The sequence below is a fragment of the Littorina saxatilis genome, linkage group LG6 (assembly GCF_037325665.1).
Source record: "Littorina saxatilis isolate snail1 linkage group LG6, US_GU_Lsax_2.0, whole genome shotgun sequence".
Classification (NCBI taxonomy): Eukaryota; Metazoa; Mollusca; class Gastropoda; order Littorinimorpha; family Littorinidae; genus Littorina; species Littorina saxatilis.
Genome location: NC_090250.1, coordinates 26,962,892 through 26,984,113, shown reverse-complemented (window position 1 = coordinate 26,984,113; position 21,222 = coordinate 26,962,892). Strand labels below are relative to the sequence as shown.

Genomic DNA, 21,222 nt, shown 5'->3' with positions numbered 1-21,222 from the left:
AGTTAAACTTTTACGATACTTTTAGATCACTGAAGTCCCAAAAGGTATGACTGTCGCCGACAGATTCCCTTTTATTCTGAATAGAGAATTTTGTTATAGCCGAGTGGTGCTTTTGATGTCGGTTTCATATTTATTAGAGTAACATAGCATGGTCACAAACATAGAGTGTAGGAAGGAAAGAAATGAAAAACTGGACTGTGTATGTCCACACAAAATGGCAGAAAAACTCAGTATTACTTTTGAAACCCTACACACAAAGGTACAGAATAGATAAATTTAACAGTAACCTACCTAATTCTTTTTTCATGTGGAGATCAAGAAATTACAGCATATTTATACCATATTTTAAAATAAACAAATACAAGGTAAATAAATTGACAAATAATAATAGCTTTTTATAGGTTGTTAAAAGTGCCATGTTGGCTGTGTTCGTTCAAAGTTTGACATGCAAGAGAAATGTTACGATAGGTGGGACCAAAGTTGTAATTTCTCATATTTGAGAGTAAACTTGACTTGGCTTCATCCTAATTTGTCATGGCTATTGTTTATGGGCAAAGGTATTGACTCAAAAATGTAGAGTGCCTCTGTGTGAAGCGCTGTTTGTATTCTTGTATGGAGATTTGTTAATGGGGTTTTGGATTCCTTTGGTATTTGCACTGTTGGTGCCTTATCGTGGTGTCATCATATCTTTGACTTCCCCGTGGGGAGTTTCCTTATACACATGTGCACAACTATTCTTTTATCGGCAATAGATGTATCTTCTGATGCACCAGTCCTTTCCCTTTTTATGTTGGAGGAGGTTTTGAAATGATTGAAGGGTCTCAAAAGTGTTTGCTATGTTTAATTGTAATTTGTTGTTGGTTGGTTTGGTTGCGTATGTGTGATGTTTCTGTTTGTTAGAAACTGGTTTTAGGAAAATACATGTGCCCGTGTTATGCATTACTCTTTCGGCGAGTTGAGGTTTACCAAAACCCTTTTTTCATTACCCCCCGCGGGTTAGGGGGAAGAATTTACCCGATGCTCCCCAGCATGTCGTAAGAGGCGACTAACGGATTCTGTTTCTCCTTTTACCCTTGTTAAGTGTTTCTTGTATAGAATATAGTCAATTTTTTTACAGATTTTAGTCAAGCAGTATGTAAGAAATGTTCAAGTCCTTTGTACTGGAAACTTGCATTCTCCCAGTAAGGTAATATATTGTGCTACATTGCAAGCCCCTGGAGCAAATTTTTGATTAGTGCTTTTGTGAACAAGAAACAAATGACAAGTGGCTCTATCCAATCTCCCCCCTTTCCCCGTCGCGATATAACCTTCGTGGTTGAAAACAACGTTAAACACCAAATAAAGAAAGAAAAGAACTTTATAATTGGTGTGAAAATGTTTGTTAGTTTTTAATGGAGAAAAAAATAGGCGTAAGTTTACAAAGGTTTGGGTGGGACCAGTGTTCATTTGGGAGATACAGGCTGACTTTGATATGGTGTGATGGAGTTGTGAAATTTCGTTTTAGTACAAAGTTGAGTCTGGAGGTTTGCACTCAGTGGATCTTGAACAAAATAATTATGCATTGTATGCTACTTGTATTTTTTTTAAATTCAAAATGTTAAGCAGTCAATATAAAAATAACTAGCAGTGTAGATGTGTACTTTTTTCTCTTTTCAAGTTGCATAAAGCGAGCGTACGAACAAGCAGCATCAGTGATACAGCACACGAGTGCTCTGAAGCCAAATACCACCATGTCTGTAGTCATTGCCAAGCTTTGTTGTACAGCTAAAGGTATATGTTATGAACCTATTTTAACCAGACCAAAGTCCTCAAACATTTGTTGACAGTGGACCTGTTAGTGTTTTAGCGAGGAACTTGCTTCAGGCCCCACAGATACTTCACATACAGGACCCCGGGACCCCCAAACTTGAATGAGTCCGTCTGTGAAAGTTTTGTCAAGTTTCACAGAGGGGGTCCCAAGTTTAGAGGGTCCGAAGACCAGGAGGATAATTTTTTGCTTCTGAAGGCACATTCCTCGCCATGGATCTTTGGAGCGCTCGTTTCAAAGTAATGCCGACTTTTGGAAGTTCTTTGAGCTCTTCACAAAAATATTATTGTCATGTCCGTTAGATTAACCCTGTAAATTTGCGTTGGTACAGATCTGCCAGAACAGTACGGACGATATGCATAACCAATACGTAGTGCGTCCTGGGACCCCCTCTCCATGAAATTCTAGTATGATTTTTCGGCTTCTAGAGCCTAATGGACACAAGATTTGGGACCCCTGTTGCTTTGTTCTCTGATGCTTTGTTTGATGCAAGAATGTTACAAATACGTTCACTTTAAAAGGAACAAGGAAAGAAAGCACTGGTTTAAAACCATCAGTTTGCTGTGTTAGTTTTGTTTTTTAGGCACCATTTTTGTGCAAATTTTTCTTAGTTTTGTACTGAGAGTGAGACATGTTCATCTTCCATTGTTGTACATATTCAAATATCACGACTCATACTGTGCGAGTTTGCTTTGTTTGAAAAAGAATTAAAGCATCTGAATTTTCCTTACTCTCTTCTGTTTGTGTGGAAAGAGGAAAGATGGGCACAGGTTTTTGCTTTACATACACTCTTCAAAATAAGTTACGGATCACTTTCTTAAGAGCACGCCACACAAAACAGACAAGACCGAATTCTTTAATTTTTAAAAAATTATATAATTCAACAACCAAGGAGTAATGACAAACAAAGCAAAGATCGAACGCGGCAGCGACAATTTAGCTAGAGTGTGTCAAACGTGACAACCCTCGAAAATGGAATTCACAACAATGTGAATCAGTGTCAATAACGCGTGTGCCCTCCGTTGTGTGCCAGGCATTCAACACATTGTTGGCGCATGGAGTGGATCAGGTTGCATATGAACGCTCTGGGAACTCCATTCCACTCCTGCTGGAGCCATTGCAGCAGTTGACCCAGATTGGCAGGAGGAGGGTGATGTTGCTGAACCCGACGACAAAGCTCGTCCCACATGTGCTTTATGGGGTTCAGGTCCGGGCTGTTGGCTGGCCACAGCATCCTGTTGACCCTGGCCTGCTGGATGAAGGTGTTTACAGCTGCAGAGTGATGGGGATGTGCGTTGTCATCCTGAAGAATCGCACGAGGGCCGATCACTTGGAGGGCTGGAACGACCAGGGGTTGCAGGATCTCATTCTGGTAGTGTACACCGGTCAAGTTGCCCACTACATGGTACAGAGGTGTCCCTAGACGTGTGCTGATCCCCCCCCCAGATCATCACAGAGCCTCCACCAAAACGCTGTCGTTCCAGAACAGCGCCTTCTGTGAAGCGCTCTCCGCGACGCCTCCACACTCGGATGCGACCATCAGCAGGTTCCAAGCAAAAGCGGGACTCATCTGTAAACAACACCTGAGCCCACTGCTGACGTTGCCACCTCACATGTTGAGTGCACCAGGCTCGGCGAGCTGCTCGGTGATTAGCAGTCAGGGTTGTTCCTCGGACTGGACGCCTTGCACGCAAACCAAAGTTGTGTAAGCGGTTTCGGATCGTCTGACCACTAACAACAGTGTTGGTGGTAGCTTGTAGACGTTGCCTAATGTTGTTTGCCGTAGCAATTCTTTGTTGCATGGCCTGCCTCTGAATGAAGCGATCCTCTCTTTGTGTGGTGACTCGGGGCCGACCAGAACGTTGTCGCTCCTGCACTCTTCCAGTTGCGTGGAATCTCTGTTTTAGTCTGATGATGACAGAGGGAGCCACTGCAAGCCTCTGGGCCACTTGCCTGGCAGCAACACCGTCTTGTAGCCATCCTATTGCCCTTCCTCTATCCAAATCGCTCAGTTTTCTTCGTGGGGGCATGTTGCTACTGTGCATAATTGTGTCAGCGTGTCAACCTTTAAACACAAGCTGGTGAGCGATGTTCATAGCCAGGACCCTGTTGTAGCATGTGCATCACAACCTTTTGCCCTGGCATGCGTTCCGCAAATTTCATGGGGCTATAAAAAACACCCCTTTTCTTCCAAAATGCAGAAGCTTTTGAGAAGTCCCACAAAGGGAAATAACTCTGCCTGCCAAACAAAATTCTAGGTCAAGACTCATTGTTCATTTGTTAATTCAAACACATTAATCTTTTAATTATTACGTCGATGTTTAATTTTTTGTCAATTTTTTATAATTAGATCCGTTTTTTCAACCGATCCTTAACTTTTCTTGAAGAGTGTACATATTCAACACCTTCACATGCAGGCAGGGGTGTCTTGCACAACACAAAACCGAGCATGTGCTGAATATGAAAAACTAACGATGGATGAGAGAGAGAAAGATTTTAGAAGATGAGCGTCGACAAGAAAACATCTTCAAACATTCCTGCTCTACAGCACCTTCAGATTAAAAGGCACAAAATTGGTGATGTAAACTAAAACATCGTTACATGATTTCTGGAAATGAATGTGAAGGCATGCAAATAAAATAATAAATGTGTAGTCTGCCTGATATGAGTGCTCAATTCAGGGCTGAGGTGCAATTAGCAAAACTGGGTGCCATCCAAATGCATGGGACGCAGCCGTAGGGTCAAATTGGTTCAGATTGAGATTTGTTGTCATTTCATTGAATCAGATCCTGCAGGTTTGTTCCCAGCCAGTTGGATGGCACCCAGTTTCATGTAGTGCACCTCACCCTAGGTCTTTTTCATTGGTGCTCTGTCTCATTTAGTTATGATTCTCTCTCAAATAAAGTTATTGAAGTTATAACACAAAACCAGACAAAAACAATTCAAAACTTAATTCAAGATTTTTATTTGAAGGGCATTTATGTGTATGCACACATTCATTTCACCTTTATATCTGTTCAATGCTGCGCATAAACTCAACTGTCCTTCAAGAAATGCTAGCAGGAATGACAGCCACAGCTTCAAAAGAACCTCAAAATACCTGTACATCACATACACATAACACTCATCATTTCATGATCAGAAAAGGTCTGCAATGCCTTCTTCCAGGAAACGTTTATAGATGGCCATGAATCGAGCGACAAAAGCCTCGATGTGGTAGATGGCTTTCTGGCCAGACTGAAGCCGATGTTCAAAATGTGCCGCACTCTGCACAACTTCTGTCTTCAGCTCTCCGTCACAGTTCTGTAGCAACTCTTGGAGCAAACCCTTTGAAAGAAAAAAGAGATAAAGTTACAGCAAATGCTTGGAAAGAGTACAGATTAAGAGTACAGATTATACTGAGTTTTACTCTTGATTGCAGATGATTTTACCATCGTTGCTGCGTCGCATTAACTCTGATAGAAACGATGTAATTTTCTAATTAACTTTCATGACTATGTCATAAGTAAATTGAATTTTCCATCTCTTAAAGTTAATTGGGTACTTTGAAAACATATGAACACACAGTTGCCCTGCCCTGAAAGAAAGATAAGGGAGAGAGAGAGAGAGAGAGAGAGAGAGAGAGAGAGAGAGAGAATGTGTGACTGTGTCTCCGTGAGCATTTGGGGATCAGTGTTTGCAGCTTCATATTACACTGCACAAAAGTCACTGCAAGTAAGACGCAAAATCTTAAATGCTACAGATGTCCTAACGCCACAAACATATAGCATGCACTTGGCATTTAATGTTTACAGTATTACCTTCATGATGACATCAGCAGGAATGCAGTGACTGAGAAGTTCATACAGTCGCCCTCTCACTTCCAGTAGCCTGTTGCCGTCAAACAAAGAAGAAAAGTTAGGCATGCACAATGGTGATAGTGTCAGTATTCAACTCTGTGTATCTTTAATTTGGCAGAATTTTTGGTTCGTTTTTGCTCAAACAAAGATATGTATTTAATTTTGTATTTATGCTATCTTTCAAAAAAAAGAGTCTATAATGTTTAGATCTCAAACTAATGTTAACGTCTTAAGACAAGAGTTTTCTGTTTTGTCACTTCGCTACTTGCTCAGAGGTGTACACGTAATAACAACAAGAAGAGCAAACGCTCGATCGAGTCACTTTCGCAGTTCTGAATATTATATGAGGCATCAGATGGACAGGAAGAAATTGCTATTCACAACACAATGAGTCACGTTCACATAAAATTTGAGCCCGGTCACTTTTATAGTTTCCGAGAAAAGCCCAACGTTAAGTTGTGTGTTGCCGAACAGAAAAGGCTAGTTATCTCCCTTGTTTTTCTGATAACGTTCGTAAAAGGCTACAGATGTAAATACTTTGATGTAAAGAATAATCCTACAAAGTTTCAATCACATCCGATGAACTTTGTCAAAGATATAAAATGTCTAATTTTTCCTTTGACGCTGACCTGTGACCTTGAAAAAGGTCAAAGGTCAACGAAACCATCGTTAAAGTGTAGAGGTCATTGGAGGTCACGACTAAACAAAATATGAGCCCGATCGCTTTGATAGTTTCCGAGAAAAGTCCAACGTTAAGGTGGTGTCTACGGACGGCCGGCCGGACAGACTAACACTGACCGATTACATAGAGTCACTTTTTCTCAAGTGACTCAAAAATAATAACAAAAGTGAAGCTTAGAATAAAAATTTTCGCACAATCATTTGAACGTACACATGTCATAATTATGCCCACACACAGACCACAAAGCAGTAAACTTTAAAATGTTCACAAAGAAAGCAATGCGGTTTTCAAGCCCTGCAACTCAACTCTCAGTCAGCAGAAAGACCAGGCCAAGACACTGGTAAATAACAGGGCTTTACATGAACAACTTCTGAACAATTTTGTCTCAGCAAGCATAGAATTCTTCAGTTAAAATCATTCAAAACTTGATGGCATTCAATGCATGTCAAACAGCACTTCCAACCATCAACTTACCATACAAGTACAGTACACTTTATTTCATTTTTTAAACAATCTACATGTTTTATTTTTTAAATGTATGGAACCCCCCTTTTAAGACACCCCCCCCCCCCCCATTTAAGACCCTGTTCTCTCAAATGTTGTGTTGATAACGTGTGTAAATGTATTCCCATTTCAAGACTCACTCCTCCTTTAAAGACCTCCTTTTCTCAGATTTGTGGAGGTCCTAAAGGGGGGTTCCACTGTACCATACCTGCGAGGGGACTGTTCCTGCACGATCATGGAGGCGGTGTCTCGCAGAAACACCTCCCAGTCTGGCTCCGACACATCCTGGTCGGCACTGAAGGGGTACCTGTAACAGTGTTTCATGCTGTTACATTTCAACCAGTCATCATGCTGTGTTTTTGTGGGAACAACAGTGGTACCAGCCATGTGTGGCCCCTCTGATGAGAGGACACCTCCCACAAAAGGACACATTCTGTTGTTCATCTGTTTATTATCTCTACCAAAATATACCTGTCATGACAGGCCACCTGCAATGTGGAGACACTTTTGGTTGGTCCCAATGGTGTCCTTTCATTGCAGGTACCGCTGTAGTATAAATTAAACTCAGTTAATTAAAGAACAGAAAAAGGAGCACCCACTGAAACTGGTTACTCGGTGACATTAACCAGTCTGAATAAGCTTAATAACATGTGACAGGACTGCTTTATTTTGATATCAAATAATATCAAGTGCATTAAAACTGGTACTACTGATAATATTCCTAGTGTACAGCACATAGTTGAAATAAAATCTGAAGCTGATGATTTTCTTTCTGGTACAGTATTTTCAAAATCAGTCCATAAAATACCTGATTCACACTTACACTCTGGCATCTGAAAAACCATTAATCCACTATTAATTATGAATGCACATTCTTCTTGTAGATAATCTGAAAGAGAAAGTACATGTAGATTAGAAGCCATCTAACTTTGGAATTAAAAGCATGTAAAAGTTGACGTAAATATGTGGTTGTTTTTTAAAAAATGTGCTATCATAGATGTGCAACATTTTACAGAACTTTATGCCTACGTTCAGGTCAATATATCTCATGATTTGAAAAAAAGAATAAGAAAAAAATGTAGACACTCTTTAAAGGTCCTTGTCTACATTTTTATATCCAAATCGCCATTTGACCATTAAAATGCAGAGTCTATCATCTACAAATATCAACAATACACCCCCTTTCGATCAGGTAAGACGAAGCCAGTGTAGCCGTTTGAAAATTCATTGTAGTATTCCAGCGTAGTACTCATAGTAGGATATCCTTATTTGGAAAATGCCAAGCGCAAAACTCCTCTCAAATCCCGTGCATTTCGTGCGTTTAAAAAAAAGCGTGGACAGCGCTCCAGTGTCAAACTGTTGCTGCACTTTTTTGGGCGTGGCTATAAGCATAGTGACATGAATTTGATTGGTCAGTATTTTTAGGCAAAGCACATGTTCTCAGCAAACAAACAAAATAATAATTGGAAGCGTGAGTCACGCTACCCAAAAATAAAATCTTTTTTTACATATATTTTTTTTCTATAACTTTTTTCCCCATGGTTCATTCATCATTTGACATAATTTTGTATCGAAATCTAACCATAAGATTATTGAAAAAAAGCAAAAATGTAGACGACCACCTTTAAGACATTTTTTGTTGAAAAGTAGAATTGCACAAACAATAATGACTCTGCAAAACAAACGCAGTTGACAAAAAGCTAAGTGGAAAAGCAAAGGCAATTGTTTCTATTGAATCAGAACGAGATATGACACATTATAATCGTCTTGCTGACAGTTTATTTCAGGAATCTCAGTAGTCACATGTTGCCAATAAACACACATATCTGGTACAGAAATAATAAGGGAGATCCACATAAAAAAACACAGATAACTTAATCGCCAGGCAGCACTCAAAGCATTCAAACACAGCAACGTTAAAGGTACTGTTCTTCCTTTACAACTCTCACAAGACAACATTAGAACTTGTACAAGTCAATCTCGCTGTCTGATACACACTTTATTTCAAGGATGATTTAACGTGCACAGTCCCAGAAACTCTACATTTTCCTTAAACGCAGAGAGAAGCAGACATTTTATATCAAGGTTAAGCTCTTAACTGTTAAATGTTTGTTGGCAGTCTCTTTGTTTTCTGTTTGAAATTAGCAAATGTCTGACTGTAAGGAGCAGGAAATTTGATACAGTGATGGTTTTGTGATTCACTGGGTCAGCAACGAATGTGACTAACTCACGGTGCTGATATCAGTAAGACTGATTAATCGGCCCCCGTAGCGCAGTGGTTAGTGCATCGGGCTGCGGGCCGGGAGGTCGTGGGTTCGAATCCCATCAGGGTCATGTGGGTTTTTCGGGCTACGATCAGCTCCTACCCAGAGTGGAAGTGCTATGGTTCCTATGGGAAGGCTGAGATCACACAGCCGAGTGTCATTCACTTAACGAATGCGACTTTGAGGGTGCTCAGGTTCTGTTTACCTGACCAACACAGCAGGTGCGGCAGTTCTCGGGCCTGGTTGACGCCAGGATATATTATGACAGTAAGCGTAGAGTGCTGCCCTGTCACGTAGTCTCAAACCAAAATTGGAAATTCTTTTTCTTCATCATTGTAATCATCCTCATCTCATTAATCATCCAAAATTATAAATTGTCCTTGCTCTTGTGGCCCTTCATGCCCGGAGCTCTCATGGTGACCTTGGTCTCATTGTTCCTGTTCCATCCTTCTCTGAATAGTACTTCTGCTGTCAGTCTTCAACGTGTGACGTTCTGGGGGGGGTCGACGGAGGGACGTAGTGGCGGTCTGCTCTCTGGAGGGGACGCTCACTCAGTCTGGCTCCGCGACTTAGCAGTCTATGTCGTTAGTAAGGGGCACAGTAGGTAGTGGGCTGCGTCCGTTGGCTCGGGACAGACCCACTACTGAACACCGTCGAAGTGACTCAGCAGAAGTGCAGTGTCATCTTCCGAGGGTAGCCTACCGCAGCAACCCGACATCCCTCCCTGGAGCGTCTGTAAAATCGACAAGTCTGGCAGCGGAATGAAATCACCGGAACAAGGAACAGGTGTAGGGACAGAAAAAAAAAAGAAAAAAAAAGACTGATTAATTACATTCTAGAGAAATATGATAGTTTGATAAAGAAAGAGGAATACCAGTCAGCATGGCAAGGGTGCCAGCATGTTAGTTTGAACAGTAGTGCGCTTGCAGTTGCACGCTAGACTGCACAGTTTAACACCTGTAAACTTACTCTATAGACACATTTTTGGGTTTGTATGGGTTGACATGTGTGGAGAGAAGCCGCTAGTGATTGGCCTAATAAATGTCACATAGGAAAGCATGTCTCACTGTTTTGTACAGCCCATGCAAACCCGATAGAGTTATTTCCGAACATCATCTACTTGAGCCTTGTAAAGTGATGAGTGCAACAGAATTTGGTCATAATTATGCTGAATGGCCATCAGCTGTACTGTTCTAAAATCATAGTTAAAAGTCTATGTGGACATCCCTCTTTGAATTTATTTTCAAGCATATTTCAGTGACCCCTTGCCATCTTGTTTGAACTGATGAATGCACACTGAATGCCCCATATTCTAAGCTCACATTTTAAGACTGAAAATGACAGAAAGGCCTTGATGAAAAGATTGTTGGGTACAGGAGCTTTAAGACAGACCAAAAGCAAACACAAGCAGGAAGTGCAGAAGAGATAAGGCGTTGGTGGTACAGTGCCAGTGGTACCTGCGATGTGTGGCCCCTCTGATGAGAGGACACCTCCCTTAAAAGGACTGCTGGTGTCCCTTTGTCTATTATCTCTACCAACATATGCCTGTCATGACAGACCACCTGCAATGTAGGGACACTTTTGGCTGGTCCCAAGGGTGTCCTTTTATCGCAGGTACTACTGTATTGACATAAGACACCAATGATAAACCAATAGGTATATGATAAGTTGCTGGCACTGGGCCAGTTTTACAGCAATAAGACCTGGGAACCAAGCAGCCAACACAGAAGTTAGAGAGTCTGTATTCTGCTCTAAACAACTGCTTGAAAAGGACGTCAGGAAAAACAAACCAGACAACACTGTGGTCAAACAACTTTCATAGGAAAACCAAAATGTCAGGGAAGTCATTCCGAAGAGGTTCATCATCAGCTAACCGAAGTCTTCAATCTTCAGGGCGACGAAAGTCCCAACATTCAGATCAAAGCCAAACATTTATATCCAGGGAATCAAATGAAGATTTGTTAAAATGTCCAAATTGTCAAAGTGCTGTTTGTCGAGCAGACATTGAGATCTGCAAACTCTGCGGACATGCCCTGTGCAAAAACTGTATGGAAGCAACTGTGTGCTTAATGTGCAGAAAACAGCTTGCTGAATATAATGTGTCCGGCCAACACAGTGCAAGTGTTTCCCTGAGCACAAGGGGAAGTGTGGCTCAGCTAAGATTTTCAGATGGGGGAACTGTCATCAGTGGGAATTTCTTTGAAGCTCACACACCAAATGTGGTAAATCAAAGTGGAAGTTGCAGCTCTAGTGCACAAAATGATAATTCAGTGAGACCTCTTGCCCAACACAGTGAATCAAGCTTTCTTCTGCGTACAACTACAGGTACAAGGCAAAGTGTGTTTCAGCCTAGGGATCATGACAATGGCACTGGTGAGACTTCTCTTGGAGCACAGAGATTAATGATAGCCAATCAAAGTGAAGGAGGCAGCTCAAGTGCACAAGATGACTCTTTAACAAGGTCACTCTGCCCATCTCACTCTCAGGAACAGAACTGGTACTGCCTGGAATGTGAGAGTGCAGTGTGCAGGATCTGTGCACACAATGATCATGCAAAGCGTCGACACAATGTCAAAGATCTGAAGAAAGCCGTAGCAGTCCATCGTCATCACATAACACGGGTACATGAACTCATGAGAGGGGACCTTCTGGAATCCATGCATCTGTCAAAAGACATTGAGAAAAAATACAAAACCGAACTAACCGCAAAACGAACACAGCTGATAGGTTTGGTTGAACAGCGGGCACAATCTCTCATTCAGCTGGTTGATGAAATAAAATACAAGACAATACAAGAGATAGAGAATAAAGCCAGACAAGCTGACAAAGCCATGACCAAACACATCTCACGGATGGAAGAACAGACACGAGCTACAGATGAAGAAAGTCAGCACTTGGAAGTTGCCACCATGTCTGACAGTGAGGTGATCAACACACACAAGCATCTTAAAGCATACTTTGGCAGAAACTATGAGCAAAATTTCGATAAGTTCTTGTTATGGAAAAAAACAATCCCAGACTTTAATGTCCTAGCAACCATCATCCCCAATGACAATCCCCCGAAGGAGCTGAAGGAAAGTGTGAAACAGCACATTGGAAATGTTGTCACGGGTACACCAGCCACAGACACAGGGCCTAGACAGGCACATGAGCAGCTGCTGCTGAAGAAAACTGCCAGAGCACCAAGAAATCGCCAATTTCCAACAGCTCTCAAGGACATAAGGGCAGCTCTGAATGATCAGAAAAGTTTCATCTACATGTAGAGAGAGAGAGAGAAACCCTCAGACTTGGACAGTTTATTTGTTCAAACAAGTTATTTCATAGTGGTGGGGAGGCTGAGGCAGAGGGAAACAATTAAGAGTGAGAGTGTTGGCTTGAGATAAAAACAACAGAAGAAAAGCATAAAAGGACAGGAAAAATGTCAAAATGAAAAACAAAACAACACAAAACACATGCCCTTGTGAAATTATAATCAATGGAAGCTCCATGACCTAACTGGAATGACTGCAAGGCAGGCATCAATATTTTCCACTGGATTTCCTCAATATTCATTTCAGTTAAAGTACCCAGTGACTACATTCAGCACACAGGGGTAAGTATAAATAGTAGTCAAAAGCTGACATAATTAACTCGATCGATACAGCCCCTTTTCTACAACAAACTATATAACATTTTATTAAGAAGATAGACTACACGTACTAATGTTCCAAAATGAAGAAAGAAAATTAACAATTGTTTTCTTTATTCTCGCAAGAAACTGTTACATATCTTCAGAAAATACAGTTTTAACGCTGTTTCAATGAACTGGTCAAGTGCATACTTTGAACTGGTTTAATATTTTGAGTGCAGGTACATGTACAGATTGCTAAGGCATAAAAAAAATAGGTCTGTTTACGGTAACATAGGCCCAAAAAATAGGGTCGGTAGGTCGGGATTTTTTTTTCATTTTTTTTCCTTCCAAAAACCATATTTTTACGTTATTTTGCGGGTTTTTTTTCTTCCCCCAAATAAGTCTAGGGTCGCGCGAAAAAAATAGGGTCGGTCAAGTTACCGTAAACAAACTATTTTTTTGTTTTGGCCTAATACCCTAAACTACTGGTTATGCTGGATTTCTCAAATGATGTTTTGCTTTTAAAGCTTCATAGCGCCTGAATCAGTATGTGGATGTGGTGTGGTGTGGATGGTGATGTGTGTGTGTGTGTGTGCATGTCTGCAAGTATATATGTGTGTGTGTGCATGTCTGCATACATGGATGTAAGTGCCAGTGTAAGCAATTTGCAGATGTGTGTAAATGCATGTATGCTTGCAAATATGTGATGAGCGACTATATTTCCCCCCTCATGTTTTACCTTTGGGAAGACTAAATATTCCAATACAAATACTCTTTTACAAATCTTTTCCTGAATAATAATTATCACTTTAAGTGTATTTATCTTTAAAAACAATTTAATTAACTACACTAGCATTTATAGTGGTTACTGGTAAGTAAAGCAGAAGCTTTGAACTCATCTGACTACAAGTACAATTAAACTGCACAATAAAGTATAGTCATAGGATCGTTTCAGTCACTACCAATTTGCTCTGTGTCTGCCATTCAAAAGGACTGACACCCCTAAAAAGTATTTTCTATTCAGAGTGAAAGGCTGCCATTTAAGAGCTATAGTGAACTGTCATTATACACAGACCCATCTCCTGGCACGCTGCCAGCTCACATTTCAATGCAGTCAAAGACTGAAAGCAAACAGCATGGCAGTTTTGCAAAGAGGATTCAGGTAGGGGGAAAGTGTGTACTGAACTATACATGTCAGTTCAAAATACACTGGTGCCCATTTATAATGCCTAAAAGCCAAGATGTCAAAGGGGGGGGGGGGGGGGGGTTAAAGTGAATGGAGGAGTGAAGGTTGGGTGCTAAAGCTTAACCTGTGACAATAGAACCCCCCAATTCAGATTGATCACTCTGCCTGTCATGATACCTCTACCACTTCAGCCATCTAGTTAAACTCAAATACAACTGGGCTTTCCAAACATGAATTTAACAAAGTGCAGAAATCCAAACACACACACACACACACACAGACCAGACCCCAACCTTTTTCTCACCAAAAGCTTTATAAAGAGGTCTGACAGAGTCAATGACATCATAACTTTGATTGGTGAGTTTGGCCATTGATACTCAGCACATTCTCCTTTCACTGATTGCTGTCGCTATGTAAAACATTTCAATGGCTTTTAAAGCGAGGGCAGAAAAGGGAGCACAAAAAACTGACAGTGAGAAGAACCCTTCCACACTCCAGCGCTAGTAACACGGACAAACACACCCTGGATATGAGGCCACTACCAGGCTGAGCGACTAGCTAGAAGGAGACATTTTGCAGACAGTGATAAAACAAACTTGTGTCTGTTACAGTGATTGACCACCAATCAAAATGACGACCATTCGAAGGCGGCCGTCTGATGGTCCAAATTCGGACCAAAAGCCCAAATTTCTGGCCAATTCCTACGAAAGAGAAGATTCGGACCTGCAGTGTTCAAACTGTCGCAACAGTTTTCACCGCCAAGAGATCCTGGTCCTGGAATCGTGTGGTCACAACGTGTGCCAGTACTGCATGGAAGAAGCAGAAGAGCACGGCAAATACATCTGTCCCGTCTGCCTGGAGGACACCAACACTACAAACGGAAGCCCCGAGCCAGAACCCGAACGCGAGAACAGCTACGACGCGGAGAAAAGTGGGATCACCACGGCCAGGCAGATATACATCGGCGACCCAAAAAACAGCCCCCGTCGCCTCAAAGCTAAGAAACCCCCACCCCCGCCGGAAGACCAGGTAATAATAATAATAATAATGCATAATATTTATAAAGCGCATGTATCCAGTGTTTAACCCTGCTCAATGCACTGTACAATCATAGGAAAACAATACAACATAACATTATTTACAGGTGCGCGAGATGAAGCCTTTCTGCTTCATGCACTCCAAGGACAGGGAGTTCTACTGCCTGGACTGCGACACCCCCATGTGTCCCGTCTGCGCCAGCAGCGACATCCACTCCCGCTTCCACCGCATGCGAGACCTGGGGGAGGTGGTGGCCATCCTGAGGCAGAACACCGCGTACGCCCAGGAGTGCATCGACGGGGAGCTGCGCAGGGAGATGCAGGAGATCATGGCGCACGAGGAGAACTTCCGCAAGCACCTGCCCAAGAAGCTGGAGACACTGAGGGAGCGGGTGGAGCATCAGGCGAGGGCGGTAGTGCGCCTGGTGGAGGAGGCCAAGCTACGGACCGGCCAGGAGCTGGAGCACTACGCCGACGTGGCCGACAAGGTGGGTACAGTCTGTTATGTATTAGAATTATAGAGTTCCCCTAACAATGTATATGCAGTGGAACCCCCCCTTTTAACACTTCCCAAAATCAGAGAAAATCAGGTCTTGAAAAGGGGGAGTCTTAAATTGGGGGGTCTTAAAAGGGGGGGGGGGGTTCTACTGTATCATATGCCTATATTAACTGTCCATACCCAGTCCAGCACCGGTAGAGTAACAACCAATAAGCCTGAGAGTATCAGACTATAGCTAGCAGTTTCCCGCTTTTCCTCACTGAAATCTCACATATGAATTACCTTACCAATGTTGCGATATGAATGTTTATTATGTTCCACAGTACAATGGATGTATTACCGCTTTCAGCCCCATCCAGTTATTATTGACGACTCCTGCACTATCAGCCCTACAAAACGTTTGTTTTTGTCTTAAACTGCTCATATCTTTTGAATCAGTAGACCAATTGACTTTGTTATATAATAATTCTTTCATTTGACAAGCATATCAAGTGATGTCATTGTAGAGATTATAACGTGGCAAAAATGGGACACCCCAAGTAACACGCATATTGAAATCCCACTGGGTTCCCAGTGGTGAATAAGTGGGAAGAGGATGGGAGAGTGGGCCCACTCCCATCCCACAGTCAAAGCTATGGGAAGAAAGTGGTATAGACCTGGGCCGTCCCTTAGTCTCTGGGAAACAAGCTTGCACTTCGACAGAAATGGGATAAAAGTGGGAATTCCCTCTTCGTTCCCACACAGCGTGCGAGGAAAATGTTCCGACGCTGCGAGCGCGAGTCACACTGCGCGAGTCTGCAAGTTGCTCCATCGAGATCGGTGACGTCACAGCACACGCTGTTTACACTAGACTCGTTTGAATCGTAGCAAACGTTGAAGAATACTATCATTCAAAATACACCGAAGTATTTTATATGTGTGTAATTATTGCAGTTCTGTTAATAACAACTGTTGTCTCTAGAATGGTTTATTTACTCACGTGATGACTAAATATTTTCAAGGATTTTTGTTTTCACTGCGGGACTATTATTCTGCCCTGTTCAGTTCCGCGTTGGGCCTGCCGATTGAGAGTGTTTGAAATTTGCTACAATTGCCGGCGAATAGACTGTGAATACGTTCCGTGCGCGCGAGTATTGCATGTGCATGGATCAAAGATTACATCTGAAGAACACCGAGTAATATAATGGCGGCTTCATATTCAACAAAGCGAAGACGATCAGTGGGATTACTGTCAAACTCGAAGGTTGATGAACGCATCAACACGGCTTTCCCACAAGGCTGCGCGCGCGCTCGTAATCCAGTGTCAAGTTGATTTGAGTGATTAAAAACTAGTGTGTGTGTGTGCTTGAATATGTATATGTGTGTATCAGTTGTTCTTGTTTTTTCTTTTCTTTATACATTGATGATTTTTAAATTCGCAGGACTTTGAGACGTTCACAAGAACCCAGTCCTCTACGCAAGTCAGAAGAAGAAGAATTAAGAAGAAGTCCCACACGTTTCCGATTTAAACCCCACTTGTTTCCCACCTGAATCCCACCTGAATCCCACTCGCTTCCTACCTGAATCTCACTCGTTTTCCACCCGTGAATACCACTCGTTTCCCACCCTGATCCCACTCGTGCCCCACCCGTTTTCCAGTCGTGTCCCACTCGTTTCCCATTTACTTCCCACTGGAAGCTGTAATCAAATCCCACATGGCGCCCATGTGGGACTTCCCACAACGTCACCATGTGGGATCCCACTTGGGGCCCACATTGTAAATCTCTCTCTCTATATATATATATACAGCAGTCCCTCTCATGAACGGACACCCTTGGGCCATAGCAAAACTGTCTACATTGCAGGTGTCCGGTCACCGTAGGGGTGACCACACCACCCCCTCCCCCATATACACTCACACAGAGACACACAAACAGGATTGAGTCTATGCTAATCACTTCTTGTGACTACTAAACAATAACAATAAACTCCTAATACTTCTTTTAAACGTTCTGTAACAATTATTTGTAAATTGTATGAAAAGTGTTGAAAAGAAGAGATAAAATAAATCCTCAAGGCAGTAAATACACACTCACCATGTACTGACATACGAAAGCAGCCACACAAACACAGCACAGAGGAGCGTGTGCAGATGCTTTGCAAGAATAAGCTTGAAAACCAGTTTGAATAAATAGCAGCAGATAGAGCTGCATGTCATAATCATATAATTTATTTTCTTCTTGTCTGGCTTTATATATTGACTGCATGCCGATCATGTGGCATGGCAGTGACTTTTCACTCTTCAGTCGGAAATACACTGTACATAACACAGCTCCCACTCTCCCTCGCTAATGCCTACCCCAAGCTGTGACAACTGATCCTTGGAAATTGTGTGGAAGAGTACACCTCTTTATTTCTCTCCAATGCTCTTCCTGCTGATATGCAGTGACACCGGACACCCCACAGAGTTTAGCCAGCTACTCCTCCACCCCCCCTCACTCCCTCCAGCCATGTACTGTTTGGGGCTGTGGCCAGAGAGGCCAGCTGCACTGTTCACTCAGAGCAAAACCAGTCGACTGTGTCCTAACTTTTGACAAAGCAAGACAACTGAAGGGTTCACCGATTAGGCAGCCGACTCACTGGTCAAGTCTGAGAGGAAACAAGAGTATCTTGTCAATGAAAGAGGTTACACACAGACACACGATGCTGAGAACTGTGGCCGGTTTTTCTTTCTCTTTCGCTCAGGACCTTTATCGACTGTGGTTTCTGTGGTTTACGTCCAACAGACAAGAATAAAAAAGAGCACAGTGCCGTTTCATGTTGGCATCTTCGCATATACTCCACTCCTGACCAAAACTACCCCCCCCCCCCCCCTCCTGATGGGTACACGTGCACTCGAGTTATCAGTGACTGTCATCACTCCATTGCGGCTGTGATCTTTGTACCAAGAGCCGGACTGCTCTGTTATCGATTTTGTTGTGGTGAAAATTTGACGATGGTCTGTCGTACATTGGAGGTATAACCTGCTGTTGGGACCGAAAATGAGTGTCCCCGTCCACGTTTTGCAGGTGTCCGTTTAAGGGGGGGCAAATATAGAAGGAAAACACTCCGTGCCGAGCAAATGTGTCCGTATATGTCAGGTGTCCGCTCACGCCGGGGGCCGTACATTGCAGAGACTGCTATATCTATATATGTGTGTGTGTGTGTGTGTGTGTGTGTGCGTGTATGTGTGTGTTTGAGTGTGCGTCTACACCCTTGCCTATATGACTGGGTGTGACCTGGTAGTGTACATATGTGGATCTAGCACATGTATTAACATGTGAGCACATTTTTTCCTCTACTGAGAATAATCCAGACATATGTTATCTCATATTCCAGGTGATGCACAAGCGGGTGGCCAAGATGAACCGACAGCTGAACGCGGCCAAGCGGGAGAGCCAGCGACTGTCGGAGATCCACGAGGTGTCGGAAGCAGAGGCCATCAAGATGCACGGCCGCATGCACGACTTCTTCATCAAGAACAAGGAGCGCAACTTTAGCTCCTTCTTCGTCCACAGCCGTACGCCTCCAGACTTCAATGTCATGGCGACTGTTTCCGTTAACAACATGCCGCCTAAAGAGCTGACAGAAGCCGTGAAGCGCCACGTTGGATGGGCCATCGAGGGAGCGCCTGCCATCGTGAACGACACGCGACGCACGCCAGAGTACCCTCTGATGCAGAAAGGATTCCCCGTACACAAGAGCAACTTCCCCAAGTATCTGAACGAGACGAAGAAAATCATCCTGGAATGGAAAAAGTTTGCTAGAACACACTAACACAAATCTCTGATTTTTTTCGCAGTTGTCTTGATTTTCAGGAGAGATTATAGTTAGCGCCATCAAAAGTAGCATAATAATTCTTCTGCCTGCGGAGCACATAAAAGAATGAATCACCAACAATGTCATAATCCTTGGACAAATCATCTTAGGTTGAATTTAAACCACCACTGCCACTGAAGAAGAAGATGCAGAAACCACCACTGCCCCAAAATGAATAACGACAGCAGTGCTGACAGAAAATCAGAGTTGCAGACTTGAACTCAGAATGAACACTGCACACTAGCTGCAGACATTATTTTTTTAATAAAATGAGATTGCTTTGCTTGACAAGATGATCAGAAACAGAGCAGTGTCATTAAGCTGTATCAGTGAGTACCTTTACTACGCTGACGGAATGAGTTTTATACTACACGAGACTAAACAAAACAAGCTGTGGTAACCATTGACCAGAAACTGGACAAACAGAAAAAGGAGTGTGGTGTGTGTACAATCACGTGACAATACCGCCAGCAACTGTAGAATAAAGAATGCAAATACATTCTGCAGCAGAAAAACTGTGAAAGCTGTTGAAACCGAAGTATACGCATGATAAAAATCCAGGATTGTCTGAAATCCCTGCTGAGCTCTGCTTGGCAGGCGAACATTCAGGGATGTTGTTTAGTGTCAGTAGTCGTGAAACGTCAAAACTGATTTCACATTTCCAAAAGCTTTGCCATCATTACAAGTTGCCTTCATGCTGCTGGAAATGCATACCATTTCATTCCTCATGCTGAAACCAATGCACTTTTTCTATTTAATAAAAAAAAATGTTGCATGGATCACCCCATGTACATATCAGTGAATTCCTCTGTGCCAAACCTTTTTTTTTTAATTTGATTGTGTGAATGTGCCATGGAGACATTAAGAGAGTGTGTACATGATTTGTGAAGCAGTTACAAGTGCTCTTAATATGTGCCAAGTTTTAAACACATTTTAGCATTCTTTCACGCTTATACACTAGTCAGAATTGTACATATTAAAGCTCTCTGAGGGAGTTGGTCAGGCCTAAGAAGAAACGAAACTATGTCTTTACGGTCATATGTCTCATGAATTTTTTGTGTGTTTTTGTTGTAAAGACAAAAGTTATATAGGTGCGCCTATTTTGCTTGCTGCCAAATTAACTGTCAGTGAATTTTCTTAACGATTTAAAAAAAAAAATAGGGGAAAAAAGGGTTCAGTTGCCAAAAATACTTTTTGCTAACTGTGTGTGTGTGTGCCTGTGTCATTGTGTGAAAATTTGAGCATAACATGAAGATGCACACATTAGTGCGTACATGTAGATGTGTGAGTGTATACCAGGGCATGCGTTACATGAAGCAGGTATTAAGCATGATATATAACACACCTATGTATATACTGAATGAAGAAGCCTGTGGCTTGAATACATGCATAGTACATGTAACTATCTTGTATTCATTCTTATTTTTTTGGATTGTTTTTGGATGAAATATTCATTTTGAGTATGCATCATTATTTTATATGAACGTATATATATACGCTACTGCTGTGGTGAAATATTTGTTACTAAGATATCTTGTTTGTGATACATTTATTATGATCTGAAAAGTTTGACATTCTCTTGCTGTAAACTACCATTTCCTTTTTAGGCCTAAAAGTGGCGAGTAAAATTACTCGCCATGGCAAGTAGAAACATGTAACTGGTGAGTAGAAATGTTCATCTACTCGCCAAATGGTTGGTTTATTAGCTAGGAAAGTTTGCTCTCTGGCTAGTAAATCTACAATCACTTGCCAAAGGCGAGTACACCATTTACTGGCCTTTCAGGGCTGCTTTTAGGAGAATACAAGAAACTATCAATGTGGTCAATCACACATCTGTTTTATGTCTATTTGTGTGTGTGTGTGTGTGTGTGTGTGTGTGTGTGTGTGTGTGTGTGTGTGTGTGTGTGTGTGTGTGTGTGTGTGTGTGTGTGTGTGTGTGTGTGTGTGTGTGTGTGTG

The 21,222-nt window shown here is 42.2% G+C and overlaps 3 protein-coding genes across 3 annotated transcripts in view; 1 reads left to right on the top strand and 2 right to left on the bottom strand.

The window, feature by feature from the left end:
* The window catches only part of LOC138968876 (ubiquitin carboxyl-terminal hydrolase 46-like), a 158,572-nt gene that overhangs the window by 20,916 nt on the left and 116,434 nt on the right, over positions 1–21,222 (bottom strand). The gene's annotated exons all lie outside the window — the stretch shown is intronic.
* Positions 4,749–21,222, bottom strand: part of LOC138968875 (replication factor C subunit 3-like) — a 39,979-nt gene continuing 23,505 nt past the window's right edge. Inside the window, exons 6-8 of the mRNA XM_070341544.1 lie at positions 7,041–7,139; positions 5,608–5,677; positions 4,749–5,134 (exon numbers count right to left, since the gene is read on the bottom strand). Of these exons, the coding sequence (XP_070197645.1) occupies positions 4,946–5,134; positions 5,608–5,677; positions 7,041–7,139 (358 nt within the window). The 3' untranslated portion in view covers positions 4,749–4,945. The remainder of the gene's footprint in view (positions 5,135–5,607; positions 5,678–7,040; positions 7,140–21,222) is intronic.
* On the top strand, positions 14,050–21,095 carry LOC138968872 (E3 ubiquitin-protein ligase TRIM17-like). Its single transcript, XM_070341540.1, has 3 exons — positions 14,050–14,921; positions 15,037–15,417; positions 18,786–21,095. The coding sequence occupies exons 1-3, from the start codon at positions 14,523–14,525 to the stop codon at positions 19,221–19,223; spliced, it is 1,218 nt and encodes a 405-aa protein (XP_070197641.1). The 5' UTR covers positions 14,050–14,522; the 3' UTR covers positions 19,224–21,095.

Excerpts from the sequence above, each read along its gene's own strand:
- LOC138968872 (XM_070341540.1), top strand. The coding sequence starts at position 14,523 with ATGACGACCATTCGAAGGCGGCCGTCTGATGGTCCAAATTCGGACCAA. Across the intron at positions 14,922-15,036 it reads CACCCCCGCCGGAAGACCAG|GTGCGCGAGATGAAGCCTTT; the intron begins GTAATAATAATA and ends CATTATTTACAG. Across the intron at positions 15,418-18,785 it reads ACGCCGACGTGGCCGACAAG|GTGATGCACAAGCGGGTGGC; the intron begins GTGGGTACAGTC and ends CTCATATTCCAG.